The 14,730-nt window shown below is 37.4% G+C and overlaps 1 protein-coding gene across 1 annotated transcript; it reads left to right on the plus strand.

Annotated features, from left to right (window-relative positions):
• The first annotated feature begins 5,021 nt into the window (after nt 1–5,021).
• RRH (retinal pigment epithelium-derived rhodopsin homolog) lies at nt 5,022–14,507 on the plus strand. Its single transcript, XM_048847161.2, has 7 exons — nt 5,022–5,209; nt 8,964–9,154; nt 10,730–10,829; nt 11,636–11,789; nt 12,174–12,342; nt 12,450–12,628; nt 14,091–14,507. Exons 1-7 carry the CDS (start codon nt 5,071–5,073, stop codon nt 14,191–14,193), a joined length of 1,035 nt encoding a protein of 344 aa, XP_048703118.1. The 5' UTR covers nt 5,022–5,070; the 3' UTR covers nt 14,194–14,507.
• Nucleotides 14,508–14,730: the final 223 nt, after the last annotated feature.

Consider the following 14,730-nt stretch of genomic DNA (forward strand, 5'->3'; position numbering starts at 1 on the left):
CCTTTATATTCTCATTAATATTAAGCTCATTTTATTGTGAATATATTTTAACATGTTCACCCTTGGTAAAATATTTATTTTTCAGTCCTTGCCGTACTTGGTGAATTATTATTTGTATTACCATAGCCCCTTGCAGCTTTAGTCATGGACTTGGAATTCACTGTACTATGCACCGTACAAACACAGAACAAAAAAACCCAGTTTCTGCCCCAAGAAGCTTACAATCTAAGTATAATAGATGGGTACAGACAGATGGGAGAGTATAAAGTAAAATTCTGGTAGTTGCGTTTTATGGGAGGAAACTGTGTCTACTTGTTCAAGCACAGGAGCTCTTGGATTCAGGAGGTAGAAATTTTCTTCCTGGTTTTGCTACAGACTTGCTGTTAAACCTTAAACTAATCACTTAAACCGAGATTTTAAATGTCTTTAGTTAGTGTTCTGTTAAGTGTAAATTGAGTCTCCATGTTTAGTTCAGTTCTTTGCTTATCTGTTGTCATTAACAGTCATGATTTAGATATCTATATGCTGGATACAGGTGGAGATATTCTTACTGATGCCACTAATGACTCTTGGATAACAACAAAAACTTTCCATTGGTCTTAACCAAACTGGATCCAATGAAGTGAAAGGTTCCATCTCTTGTAGTCACAAAGCATGACCCCTATCTTGTGTTGCATTACTCATACAGTCCAACAGACAGGCTTGGTATTTTATGGACAAGAAAGATGTGCTATGGCAAAGGATGTTACAATTTTAGATTATATTTAACATACCAAAGACTGACAAAGTGAGAGGATGAAAATGAACATGGGACGATTACTGTTACGTATGCATAATCTTTGGTCCCCTGTCATTTTTTAACAAGGGGAACATTTGCAAAGGCACAAAGAGTGGTCAGGCACTCACCTCCTATTGATGCTCAAAGAGAGGTTGGGTGCTTAACTGCCCTTTTTGCCTTTGCAAATCTGCCCTTACTATAATTTGGGAATAGTGTCCCGAGTAAGGGCTGGAGTGGAGGACAGTGATGGAAGTGTAAATGTTTTGAGAAGGATTTGAAGACTAGTGCTCAGACTGGGAGGATGTTCTAGGAATGGAATGCAAGAGAGTGAGTAGTTGCTTGTGGAAAAGTCAAATTTGCATGCATAGCACACACAAAGGAAGGGAGGCGATTAGATGTGAGGCAGAGCTATGTATAGCCTTGAAAGGTAGGATGGAGTGTTGAACGTGATACTGTGGGGAAAATAAAATCCATTGTAAACTTGAGGGTGGGGTGGTGCCTGGTGATAGAGCAGTGGTGAGAAAGGTGATCTTGGAGATTAAGGGTGAATAGAAGAGTCAGGATGCCAGAGAAGAGAGTTTGATGTTTTTGTTACAGTTGTGTTAAGTCTTTTTGTCCAGCTCAGATCTTCAGCTATCTGAAACCTACAGATAGTCTAGGATGGAAACAAGCACTATAGATATTGTATCCTTTTAAGCTGAATGAAGAGTCTGAGAATAACTCAGAGCAGAACTCACTAGCATCAAACAACTCATTTTCTAGTGGTTCCACATACTAGTGAAACTATACAGAGTAATTCACAGACAAGCTGTAAAACTTTTTATAGGTAAAAGTTGTTACAAGCCAATTGTGAGTAGCAAAAAGCAGCCATTAAAAGGGCAGGAAATTTTAGAGTAAGCTTACAAGAAACCCAAACACTTGAAAATATGCAAATTCACAGTTAAGGTACCCACACTACCTTAATATTGATTCTGGACAATTTCAGTATCCCATCTTTTCTGAGACTCTTGCATTTTTTTTGTAAGATGCTGGTTTTGGATGTCAACTTTTTCTAAGACCTTTTGAGAAGGCTCCAGCCTATGGCTTAAACAGCTAATGAACTTGTAGGTTCACAAGTGGGATAAAAAATGTGTACCTGAGCACTGGCTTTTCCTCCTTCATATCTCCATTGTTGGTTACATCTAATGCCACTGGATCAGCATTAGAAGGCTCAATCCACTGCCTACCAGAGTACTGAGCACCCTCTGCAACCTTGCATGACTGGGCCCTTACAGAGTGGGGAATGATTGCCTTCAGTGAGCTATTTGTGTTCAGAAATTTTTTAAATAACATTTTCTGGGGAGTGGCTTTGACATTTAGTAAGGCTAGATGTGGCATAATCGCTACAAGACTAAATCATTCTAGTTCTTGTCACAGGTAACACTATTTCTTATTGACTGATAAAAGTAGTCATGCCAAGAGGCAAAATGCTAAGTATTTATATATTTAAGGTAGTTTGGTAAATTAATTGTGCATTTCCATATGCACATCCAAATATTTGGGTTAATTATATGCTTTAATTCTAAATTTCTTGCTTTGTTTTTTTTATTTTGTTTTGCCAACTGCAGTGTTCTTATAAGAATTTTTATCCCTAAGTTAATGACAGATATTCTTAGTCTTAATTTAATTTTGACATTTTTTGGCTGAGAATTTCCTTACTTTAAAAAAAAATCCTAAATTTGGGAATATAAGGTATCTAAAACAATAGGATACCTCTGTGATATTTAGCTGGTTGCACAGATCAGAAAACTGCAATTTTTCTGATAACATGCAAACTTTTATACCTAGTCTTCATTAGCCATTACCTGCGTTTGAAATTCAGTTTAGAATGGAAATAGTTGTGGCCTGTTTTTCATAGGTGCTAACCTCTCTCGACTTACATGGAATTTACAGGAGCTATAGAACTTCTGAAAATTGTGCCAAATCATGTAGGCAAAGAACAGATTTCAACCAGACATCCATATTCATGGAGGAGAAACATTTTATGGTTCGGTCTTGTAAAATAAAGCATGGTGCTGAGAGAGCAGTTTCATGGCCAAGACAACATCATCCCTTCTCTCCTCACAGACTCTTCCACCCTGCCCCCATTCCAAAGACCGACTCAAGTGCTCTTGTGGCAAAGAAGTACAAGTACTACCTGCAATGTGAGAACTTACACAAGTGAATGCAGATCTCTAGTCCTAACAGAAGAGATGGGGCTAACTCACAGACTTACCCAGGATCTTCTGTAGTATGTGCTCAGCAGTCTAAAAGCAAAGCCAAAAAGACTTTTATGAGGGGAAAGCGGCGGCACACCTCTTACTTTACAACTTGTAATCATTTTTTGTACTGAGAAAAATTGCAGTATGTAAGCTCTCTGGGGACGGAGGGTCACTCACTGTACAGCATCTAGCACAATGGGACCCCAAATTGGTTGGTGTCTCAGTGCTACTATAATGTAGATGTCAAATGATAATGTTAAAATGTTTATAATGGTCAAGAGTTTCAAATGGAATTAGTGATTTTGGGCGCTGTCATGTACACATTAGGTTGTAGGGCTGCTACTAGCAGGTCAGGCTTCTGTACCAGGTTTGGACTTGCTACAGAGCTTCCATCCTGGAGAGAGATACAAGAGACGTGTTCTCCTTAAGATACTGTAATCCACTGCCAAGTATGGCTGTTACCAACTGAGGTAAGATATGTTATGCATGAAGCCACCTAGTTTTAGCATTCCAGCACAGGCGCCTTAAGTTTTGGCTGTCCAACTTGAGCCACATCAAAAGGGCCTGCCTTTCAGAAAGTGCTGAGCAACACCCTCAGAAAATCAGGCCCCTTCAAAGTGTGTCAAATTGGCTGCCAAAAATCGCTACTTTTGAAAATATTGGCTGTTGTTTTTTCTCATTTCAGCCATTCACTTGATTGTAGCGTGTTTGAATTTAAGAACAGGGAGATGGCAAAATAACAGGCTCAAATGGAATTATTTAATTTAAAATATTGAAAATTATTCAATTAATACAGTATTAGACTACGTGAAGGAAACCTTCATTACCTCCTCCTGTTAATGGTGAAAGGACGGCACCCTGGTCTCTTCCTTGGTAACTGATGGAATTCTGGCTGTGGTCATTCCCAAACTTTCCTTTTATAGAGTGTGAGGCAAAAATGACTTTTTGGTGGGAAAACTACCTTCCCAGTCTTAATTTCACTATGTGTTCTGTTTTTGATATCTCATTTTATGTATTTACTTACAGAATTTATTTTATGGAAACTTAGTTTACATAATTGATAAGCTAAAGGAATTTCTAATTCAGTTATTAAGAACACCTGTTGTAATAACCACTTCCTTTGAGTTAAAAACATCTTTCAGTGGGTCATAATTTGTCATCACAGATGCTTTCTGCGATTTATGAAATGTCCCTGATAAATGACAGAACGTAATTGAGATTATAAACACCCCCTTATCAATTACCCAGTCTTATTTATTTTAACATACTTCCATAGGGTCCCTTCCCTGGATGTCTTGGCTATCTTTGTAAGGTCAGGGTAAAAGGTTACATACATTCCATTACTGGGTTCACTTTCCCTTCATGTACTAGGTTCAACTGAAGGACAAAGAACTTTTCAGTTTCAGTAGGTATAGGGCACTAAACATATAAATATACAACATAAAAAGGATTGTGGTTAACATGTAAAAAAATTATGAGAGTTTAGCATACAGAAATCATGAAAGGTTAATATTTACTAGTAGGATTATTTAAGTCAAATCAACAAAGACTTCTGAGAAGTTATAGTAAGGAGTAAAAGTGGAGTTTAGATGAGGTGTATCCTACATTTTTAGAGAAACTATTTTTTATTTTTAGTGTTCCTATCCTGTGCTCTCTGTGATTATTAGAATTAATTCCAAAGAAGGCTGAAGTTCTATTGAATCTAGCCAACTCTTGTCTAGATCTTCTGAAATGTTGCACAAGAAGTTGAAGTAAAAAGTGTGGGGGCATGTGACAGCTAATCTCTTTAGCAATAAGACTCTGAAATGTAAGCATCTTGTTGGAAATGCACCTAGTTCTTTGCTGCTCTTTGTTTTGCTTAGAAGCTTTTCCTTGCACAAATTGGGCATGTAAACTCCTTTGCATAGTCCAGTTAAATCCTGTTGGTAGCTTGTCAGTGGAGGGTGGGGGACGGGAGTTTTTTAAAATTGTTCAGTGAGTCTGTTTCATAATGGAAGAATTTGCCTGAAAGGATCTGGGAGTGTTTTGTGTATGTCCTCTTGAAGAACTGACATGGAGGGAATACCCCAGTTTCTTCAGTCTAAAATGTTTTGGAATGTTTCAACTAACTCCTCAGAAAGTGAAAATGAAGCTCAGTCAGTCTTTTCACAGACTGAGCACAATATAGTCGCAGCTTACTTAATAACAGCAGGTATGAAGGTTGGTGGGTTATTTTTTTTTTTAATGGGAAGTTAGGCTTCAATATTCATTTTGGGTTATTGCCAATGAAATATCTTTTATATACAAAAAGCAAAAGGTCTAGTGTCTCTCAACTTGAAGGTAGATGAGTAGATAAACAACCGTGTGACTGTAAAATGTATAGAAACTTCTAAAATGAGGGGTACAGTTTAAGACTGCATTATTTAAAAAAGTGTATTTTGCTTATACGTGATTATAGCAAAAACTGCGGAATTCTGCCAGCGTGCAAAAGGAATAAGAATAGAAGTTGCAACATTTTGCATTTTTCACTGTTATTCTTGAAGTTATCCTGATATGCCTCTGAGGGTCACATGTTCACAACAATGTATGTGTAACCTGAGCGTGTGCATGGGTGTCTGTGTGGAGGTTGTAAGCGGAAGTGTTGGAATGTCACTGATAGGGAGGGGACTGCTCATTGATGGGAGATAAGGAGACTCTTGTTTCAGTAGTATGTTTGTTTCACTGATGACCCATTTTTAGGAAAAGTAGCACACATGTTGGGGGCCTGATCCAAAGTCAGTTTACTCCCACTCATTGCAGTGGGCTTTGGGATAAGAGTTGGAGGAGCTGAGATCAAAATATGAAATAAATAAGATCAAATATGAAATAACTTTTCTTCAAAACTTGTTTATTTCAGTACGATAACTGAATGTTTCAAAAGTAAATTCTTTAATTCTACAATCTAGCACATTTAAAAATATGTCTGGGTTTATTTTATGCCTGTTCAATTGAAAAATTAAGCCATTTTAGGTATACATATTTTTGTTAGGAAATATTGTAAGTTTTGGGCATACTTTTTCCAACCAGTTTCAGCGTTATTAGTTTATGAAGAATTTTCAACTAATTATTCTGATTTTTATGGTTTATGTGCAGTAATTATGAAGGTCAAATTTTACTCAGTGAATCTTTTTTGTATAGTATTTGACAAATCGTTTTTCTGTTTAAGATGAACTCATTTAGTTTTTTTGATACCAAGGCTGATATTTCAAACAGCTCTAATCTTTTTTAAGTTCTCCTTGTAGTTTTGCTAAGAATCTATTGTATTCAATAATAATCTATTGAAACTCCAGATATGCTCCTTTACTCATTGGTGCCACCAGATCATCTGCAGATAAATGGATAATACTGGCACTCTCAGAAATGTAGGTCATTTGTCCAGACTTTGATTTAACTCAAATTGACAGGATTAGGGTTGTAACAATGTCTGGTTTATCAAATAATTTGACCATTTTATGAAGAGCAATATTACCAGGAGATACAGAGATTAGCAAAGGCAAAAACCTCTCCTCTTTCTCTCCCACCTGGGCAACTGACATGTGGGTCTGTTGTATGTATTTGCCAGTTGTGTAAACCTACAGTGCTGGGTTTTGAGTTAAAGAGACATAGTCTACCCAACATTCACACTTCTGTCTGAAAACATTTTACTAACTGTTACAAATATGGTCTGAAATAACTGTAGCTGAAAAATCTTTTTCTTTTCTTTTTCCTTTTCTCTTTCTTGTTACTTTGTCTTAGTTGATTAGGGAAGCAGTGCTAGCAATGATTGCAGCTATAGTATGAACCAAGGTTAAGTGCAGGAACTTTTGCCAATGAGTTTGGTCCATTTCTGAACACCTCATTCTAACAAATTCACATCCTGAACATGTTGGTCAGTAATTGAGTTCCATTGTCATGGGAGAAAGAGCTCATCAGTGGAAGACTTTAATCTCATTGTATTAGTTAGCAGATGGAGAAGATGACAAAGGAAAGGAAATACAGATACAGTGGTCACCATTAAGTCAACATTTATCAACAGCTACCATGCTATAGTATCAGCAGATATTTCACCATGCTCTGAAAATGAAATAACTGCTGGAGCTTGGTTTACAGGGTGGTTATTTTTTGTTTTAATGTTGACCACTGGTATGCTCAAACCATTTCTGTCTCTGTGGCTTGCTCACAATGGTGAAATGGAACCATCTTAAATCAAGTGCTTCATAGTCACAGAATAGCTTCATTACAAGTGAAGGATTACTAACTGAAGCTGCAAACTCCCTCTGTAGTTAAAACATTGTAACTATTCAGGAGTTACATTCTCCTGAATTATTTTGAAGTTCATAGTAACAGGGTCCTGCTCTATTGCCTATTGAATAGAGACTGCCTTAATTTTCTTCCCGTCCGTTAGAAAGAAGAATAAGAGAGGGGAGCCCCCTTTTGCTGTTCTTGATCAAAAAATGTACAAGGCTCTGTTACCTTGATCGTGGCAAATATCACAAGGTTTAATTGAGGAAATCCTTTCATGCCAAGACATCTCACAGAACAAAGTGGAGGCATCCCTATGCTATTTCTGAATCTGGATACGTTTTTCCTTCATTTTAATAGTTTGTGCTGTGCCATTCCTGCCATTGGTAATCATCAAAACATATGTGGCCTTTAGGTACACTTAGCACCTTCTTGTCATTTAAATGCATGCTGTACAGGAAACTTTTCCCGTCTGAACACATGCCCACTCTGATAGCTGCTAATGTTCTGAACAGCTTGTGATAATAAAAAGAATGCAATATAGCTGAAAAATCAACAAGACTTTGCTACATTTGTGTTTAAAATATTTGATTTAAATATAATAGTTTCTGTAATAAGATTCAGAACTCAATTGGTGCTATTGTTTCAGTTTCTCTGGCTGTATATTCAATGAGACAACCATACACTGATGCTCATTGTGAAGCTGTCCCTACTGGTAGAGAATGTAGGAAAAATTAGGGTGCTTTGTTTTAAATGAAATCATTAATGGAGAGACAAGAAAATGGAGACTTCATTCATATTGATCCTGTAGATAGCATGCTGAGCACACGGAAAATAGTGTCTCCAGCATAAGGGCTAGTGCTCAGCACAAAGCAGCTGGTGCAGAATGGCCCTCACTTTGGGTCCAACCATGCTACTCGTGAAGCCAATTGGAAAACTCAAAGGAAGCAGGACTGGACTTAAAGGAGTGGAATATATACAATGTGAGCAAACTCCTATGCCTGCAATGAACTGACCACCGATGAGCAGGGAGGAAGTGGGTGTGCCTAGGATGGAGATGGATGATCAAGGCACTCTAGCTTACTCATAATTTAGCACATGCAAATTCTGTGCATAGTAGCCATTTTCATTATTTTAGAGTTCTGCCGCAGAGCTGTCCTTAGCAGAAAGCAAGTTACTGCAGTTGCTGGGAGGGTCTTCCACATAAAGGCTTCTGTTGCATCTTGTGAAGCAGTATCACAGCCAGCAGCTCAATGCCAGAGTGTTTTTGCCAGCCCAACCAGCCTGCCGCACCCACTCCTTTCAGTGTACTTCATTCTGCTGGATCATGACAATGCAGTGTGTTCAGCAGTGCTAGTGAGGGCTCAGCACTACTTCAGCAGGATGGAGCTTTTAAGATTCTAGTCTGAGAGATTCTGGATACTTGCCATACCCATTGAGCTCAGATAGTGAGGCCCTGATTCATCAAGATACTAAAGCATGTCCTTTTGTACTTAAAATTAATCATGTCCTTATAAACCTTAGTGAATCAGAGTTTGAGACCGTAAATTAGGAAAGCTCTCTCTGTTAAATATGATCTTTGCAGATTCAAATAAACCCATTCTATATTTAGATTTCATTATGAGTATGTATTTTGGTTTGTTACTACCTATACTGTATCTTTATTTCTGCCACTTGTAAGGCTTCCTTTTTCTGTGTTTTCACAGGGGTGATAAGCCTTCTCAGTAACATAATTGTGTTAGGCATCTTTGTTAAGTACAAGGAACTTCGGACAGCAACAAATGCAATTATTATTAACCTGGCTTTTACCGACATCGGTGTTAGTGGCATTGGTTATCCTATGTCTGCTGCTTCAGACCTACATGGAAGCTGGAAATTTGGCTACACTGGATGCCAGGTATTTGGGATTTTTTTATATTAAATCAAGGACCAAACAAGTACTAAGCAATTAAACACAAACCTGAATATATGAAAAATACCTTCCTTTTGATTTTTTTAATGTTCTTTAGCAATGGGTCCAGGTCTGGATCTGAACTTCCTTAAAATTCAGTGGTATTTGGCTCTGAGGAGTTGCTTAGGACTCATTGCTAATTTTCATTATTTAAACTTTGGAAGACTATTGAAGCATAAGCTTGTATTGATGTTAAATATACAATATTAAAATAACTATAATAAAGTAAATCCCATTACTTATTGTAGAATTCATGGATGCTTCTCATCACTCAGTAACCAAGATTTTCAAAGTAACTAGTGATTTTGGGTGCCTCAATCTTTGGGTGGTGAAACGGATACACTTTAAAGTATCTGATCTGCAGAGCGTGGGAGCTTAGCACTTTCAGAAATCAGGCCTCTTTAAGGCATGTCTATTAAGGTACCCATAAAATAGACTTTTGCATAACCAGTAGTCATCTTGAAAATCTTGGTAAATATTCAAAGAAATGGCCATCTTATTTTAGAATTTGCACAATTTTTCTCTCTTCATGTAAAATTGTCACTAAAAACATTGTATCATTAGCAGAAATGTAATAATCTTTGCTTACTGTGCATGCAGTTACTTAAATATGATTTTAAATGAGTATTTAGCAGCCATATTCATTATACACCCTGCAAATATTTGTCTGGCAAAAATTAAACAGGACAGCAGAATGCTCCCAACAAGATCTGAAATCACACACAACTTGCCTGATTGCAGATTTAATTTCAAATTCAAAATTTAGCCAACGTTCACCAGCGATCCAGGGCACTCATTTAATTGCATCTAGGATGACATATTTTGTGGATGAGATTTGAGAGTTTCCACTGTGCCTTGATTTGAGTTCTTAGTATCTTCAGAACTCTAACCTCAACTTGATCTAAACTGAAGAAATCCTGTAAACTGAAATCGTAGAATAGTGTGAATTTCTGTTTATAACTTCTGCAGTAAGAAAAATGTTGTTTGTGTTTCCCCAATATGCAACAAAAACATTAATTAAAAAATAAACAACTTTGCATCCCAGGATCATGAAATTCATTATTTAACATGAGTTAAAATAAATGGTGACTTTTGGCAAACTTCTTCAATGGGATTTATGAGGTCTTATGCAAGCACACTTATCTTAAAATGTTTAGTTTTACTTAAGCAACTAAAATTGTTAATAAAAAAAGGAGTACTAGTGGCACCTTGGAGACTAACCAATTTATTTGAGCATAAGCTTTTGTGAGCTACAGCTCACTTCATCAGATGCATCAAATAAATGGGTTAGTCTCTAAGGTGCCCCTAGTACTCCTTTTCTTATTGCGAATATAGACTAACATGGCTGCTACTCTGAAACCTGTCAAATTGTTAATAGTTTGTTAAACAAATTGGTCATTGATGAATGCATTGAATATGACCCATGATAACACTTAGCTTCAGGACACAGGAGGAGACTCAAACCTTTGGAAGCATTTGCAGTAGTAAGTGCAATGGACATGTTATCTTTTTAAATTTCAGATCTATGCTGCCTTAAATATCTTCTTTGGAATGGCAAGTATCGGGTTGCTTACAGTTGTTGCAATTGATCGTTACCTGACAATCTGCAGGCCTGATATAGGTACTGTTCTCTTGGATATAACTCTTGCACAAAAATGATCATTTTGATCATTTATTAGTTGACATCTATGAACCTTCATGCAAGTTCTTTTATTTCCTCTTGTGGAAACCTACTTCCAAAATTTGGGCATGGTTCTGCAGTAATTGGTTATGTGAGCTATCCCATATATAGCTAACAAAGTCATATATATAGAAGGAAGCCATTGGCCCTTCTTAGTGGAATATTTCCTGACAATAATTGAAGCTGGGGGGGACGACAAAATGGGTTAGTTAATATATTTTATTGGATTCACTTCTGTTGGTGAGAGAGACAAGCTTTTGAGCCACGCAGAGCTCTTCAGGTCTGTGAATAATTTAATAATACGAAGAAGACTAATTGAAGCTGACCTGCATTCTTAATATCATTCATTTTCTATATTGTATTTTTCCCTTGATCTTTATTATGAGTTTAAAAATTATAATGGTTAATTTTTTCATTTTCCCTACATCCCCCCGGTCTTTTTCTTTCTCTCAGTTCTTTGATATGGCATCAGCAACATTTATTATTGCTAGCTTTGTGTGGGGGAAGGTGTGATAATGCTGAGATTTATTCCAGCTCTGTTTCTGGGTGTATTTAAATGTCATTTATCTGTGATATAGGAGAGCTTAAGTAAAATGGGTGAGCTGCAGTGTGCCAGGTGTTTGTAAGGATCATTTATAATTACTATGCTAATTGTCTTGCTTGGAAACATTTTTGGTTCAAATAAAACCTTGGAGAGAGGTAAAAGAATAGAGTGGTTTGATGTAAAAATATTTGCTTGGTTACAGGAAGAAGAATGACTACCTGTACCTATACTTCCCTGATCCTAGCTGCTTGGATAAATGCAGTCTTTTGGGCCTTGCTCCCTATTGTAGGTTGGGCTAGCTATGCCCCAGATCCAACAGGAGCCACCTGCACAATAAACTGGCGGAAAAATGATGCGTAAGATTTTGAAAACTTTGTTTTACTTTTCAAATGTAGACCCATCACTTATTTTTATTCACCACTGTGGTCAATGTTTTCTCCTAAGAACATACCATGCAATTTCTAAAAGTCAATGGCAGTTTAGAAGTAGATACTGAAGTAGTCTATAATAAATCAAAAAAGGATGTTAGAATACTTGACATTGGAAAGCGTTAGGAATCCTAAGTGTAAGAGTCACTGAGCCTAATAAAACGTATCAAGTTGAAGAAATTGTACTTACCTTTTGAAAATGTTTTTTCTGACTGTTTTATTAATAATAAAACATAAGGGAACAATGCATTTTTCAGTCATTTTTCAAAGCTGCACAGTTGTAATATCTTGTATTTATTTTTTGGCTTACAGGTCCTTTGTTTCTTATACAATGACTGTAATTGCTGTTAATTTTGTCGTGCCCTTAACAGTCATGTTTTACTGTTACTACAATATTTCCCGAACAATGAAACAGTACACTACCAGTAGCTGCCTGGAGAGCATCAACATAGACTGGTCTGATCAAGTAGATGTCACAAAGGTGATGGAGGAGGGTCTTAATTCTTAAATTAATATAATGTTTGATTTTGATATTGGTAAGCATATATAAATGGTTTGGTCTATCAAACATTTTTTCTTGTTTTACAGATGTCTATTGTGATGATTGTGATGTTTTTGGTGGCTTGGTCTCCATATTCCATTGTATGCTTATGGTCTTCCTTTGGAGACCCAAAGAAGATTTCTCCTGCAATGGCCATCATAGCACCTCTATTTGCAAAATCTTCCACATTCTATAACCCCTGTATTTATGTCATTGCAAACAAAAAGTAAGTGTCCCATTTTTAAATTAACAGCCTCCATCTACTTTATGATAACTGGGCATCCTAGTTGTGTAGAAAGACCTTCTGTAAGATACAACAAAATGTTTAACAAAGAGATGGAAAGGTTAAACCAGTGTTGAGTTATCTGTGATGAGTTGGATGATCTTTTGGACAGGTTTTAATAAAGGTAGGGGGTAGTATCTGTGCTATATATGTCTGAAGGTGTCTGACAACATTTCCATGATATCTTCAATTTTATCCTCATAAAAATATTTTGCAAAACAATTTCAGATACAGTCCTTTGCCAAGATGGGATCAGGGTGAAATTTGAATCCTATCTGAATCTGGGACTGTCTGCTTTTAATTAAACTGGCTTAAACGTATGGCTGCTTAGGCCCAAGAGATCCTCAAAGTATTTAGCCTCCTAGCTTCCATTAAAGTTAGGAGGCTAAATACCTTGGAGGATCTGGGCCTTAGTGACATGTAGCTCCCATGGATATAATTGCTTGGCTTGGGAAGTGTCCTAGTGGGGTGGTTTGAGACGTTTAAGAGCAAACCTACAAGGCTGCTGGCTCCTCTTCTGTCAAAATAAAACTATATCATATTTTGAGCATAGGTATCATATTGAATTGAGATAATAATTTTGGGACATATTCCTGGTCTCACAAAAACAGCCAAAATCAAAAGGGTTTTGCTTGTGGTTTGGAAGTATACAGGGGTTGGGGATGCTGGAATCCTTCCCTTCCCATTCCCCAATCTGCAAGCAGGGTCTGGGACATCCATACAGATAAGCTGAACTGTTACTGCTGAGTAGTTGATATGATCTGACTCTTCTCTCCAACCCTGTTGGTTTAGATCTGCCCTTTACCTAGACCCTCATGTACCACACAACCAGCATGCTTCCATTCACCGACTCATGTCCCTACATTTTATCACACAGCTGTGCTGGCGGGCAGCCCAACGTGTGCTGGCCTGACTCATGGGGTCCACCAAGCACCACAGGCGGTGCTGCTGTGGGTGCTCTCCCCAGGGGCTAGGGCTGAGTTAAATCAAGTTCTAGAGTTTGCACCAGTATCCCCTGCTCGGGAAATGACCAGTGTTCCCTCTAATTTTTCCCACCCATGTGTGGAATGAATTTTGCTTTGTGCACCAATATGGAGGTGATGTGTGACAAAAAATGAAAAATGGGACTGTCCTGAAAAAAATGGATTGTAAAGGTCACTCGAACAAAATTCCACGCATGCTAGTTTCACACTGATGCAATTCCACAGACCTCCACAGAGTTCCTCTTGATTTACACTGGCAGAAGACGAGACTAGAGACTAATTGAATTCTAAAAGTTTTATTAAAATAAAAAGCCTTATTGTTATAGCACATTTGAGGAATTTGATCTTAATTTATCTCTGTTTTTGCTTCTTTATCTATGCCTCTAATCATCTGAATTTTTGCTTCCCTCCTCACATTGCAGGTTCCGGAGAGCAATCCTGGCAATGGTTCGATGTCAAACTCGGCAGGAGATAACTATTAATAACACCTTACCAATGAGTGTCTCTCAGAGCACACTGACATGACGAGAAGCTGCTTGAAAGCACTGCCACTTTATTTACCCTATCGTATATGTTTTGTACACTACATGGAAATAAGTGGTCAAACCTGGGCCACAATTAAATTTGTATTACACTGTAATAATAATCCACTCCAACATGCCAGTTTGTTTCTCTTTGTCTCAATAACATTTAATACAGTTTTTTGTAAAATGCCAAGATTTTAGTACTGAAGAGTAGGCCAATTGGCATAATATGCTTATCCCTCTCGAAAGGCGATCGTGAATGCTCACTGTGTTTTGTAACTCTTGGATAGTGGGATAAAATGGTGTGGGAGAGAGGAAGGGAGAATAAAGCAGGATCTGCTTAATTGTGCTACAGTAACAGAAATAAATTTTGTGTATGTGTAATTCTTTTGGTATGTGTAATTTCGCTCTTTGAACTCTAAACCAGTTCCCAAAACTTCTGGCACAGTACTACTGTATCCTGCATTCCCTTCCGTGTCTTAAATGCACAGATTGATCTGACCTGAAAAGGTTGCTTCTGTGCGTACTGTAGTATGCA

The sequence above is a fragment of the Caretta caretta genome, chromosome 4 (assembly GCF_965140235.1).
Source record: "Caretta caretta isolate rCarCar2 chromosome 4, rCarCar1.hap1, whole genome shotgun sequence".
Classification (NCBI taxonomy): Eukaryota; Metazoa; Chordata; order Testudines; family Cheloniidae; genus Caretta; species Caretta caretta.

Coding starts and splice junctions, on each gene's coding strand:
- RRH (XM_048847161.2), top strand. CDS start 5,071: ATGGAGGGAATACCCCAGTTTCTTCAGTCTAAAATGTTTTGGAATGTT. Junction 5,210..8,963: donor AGCTTACTTAATAACAGCAG/GTATGAAGGTTG, acceptor GTGTTTTCACAG/GGGTGATAAGCCTTCTCAGT. Junction 12,629..14,090: donor TATGTCATTGCAAACAAAAA/GTAAGTGTCCCA, acceptor CTCACATTGCAG/GTTCCGGAGAGCAATCCTGG.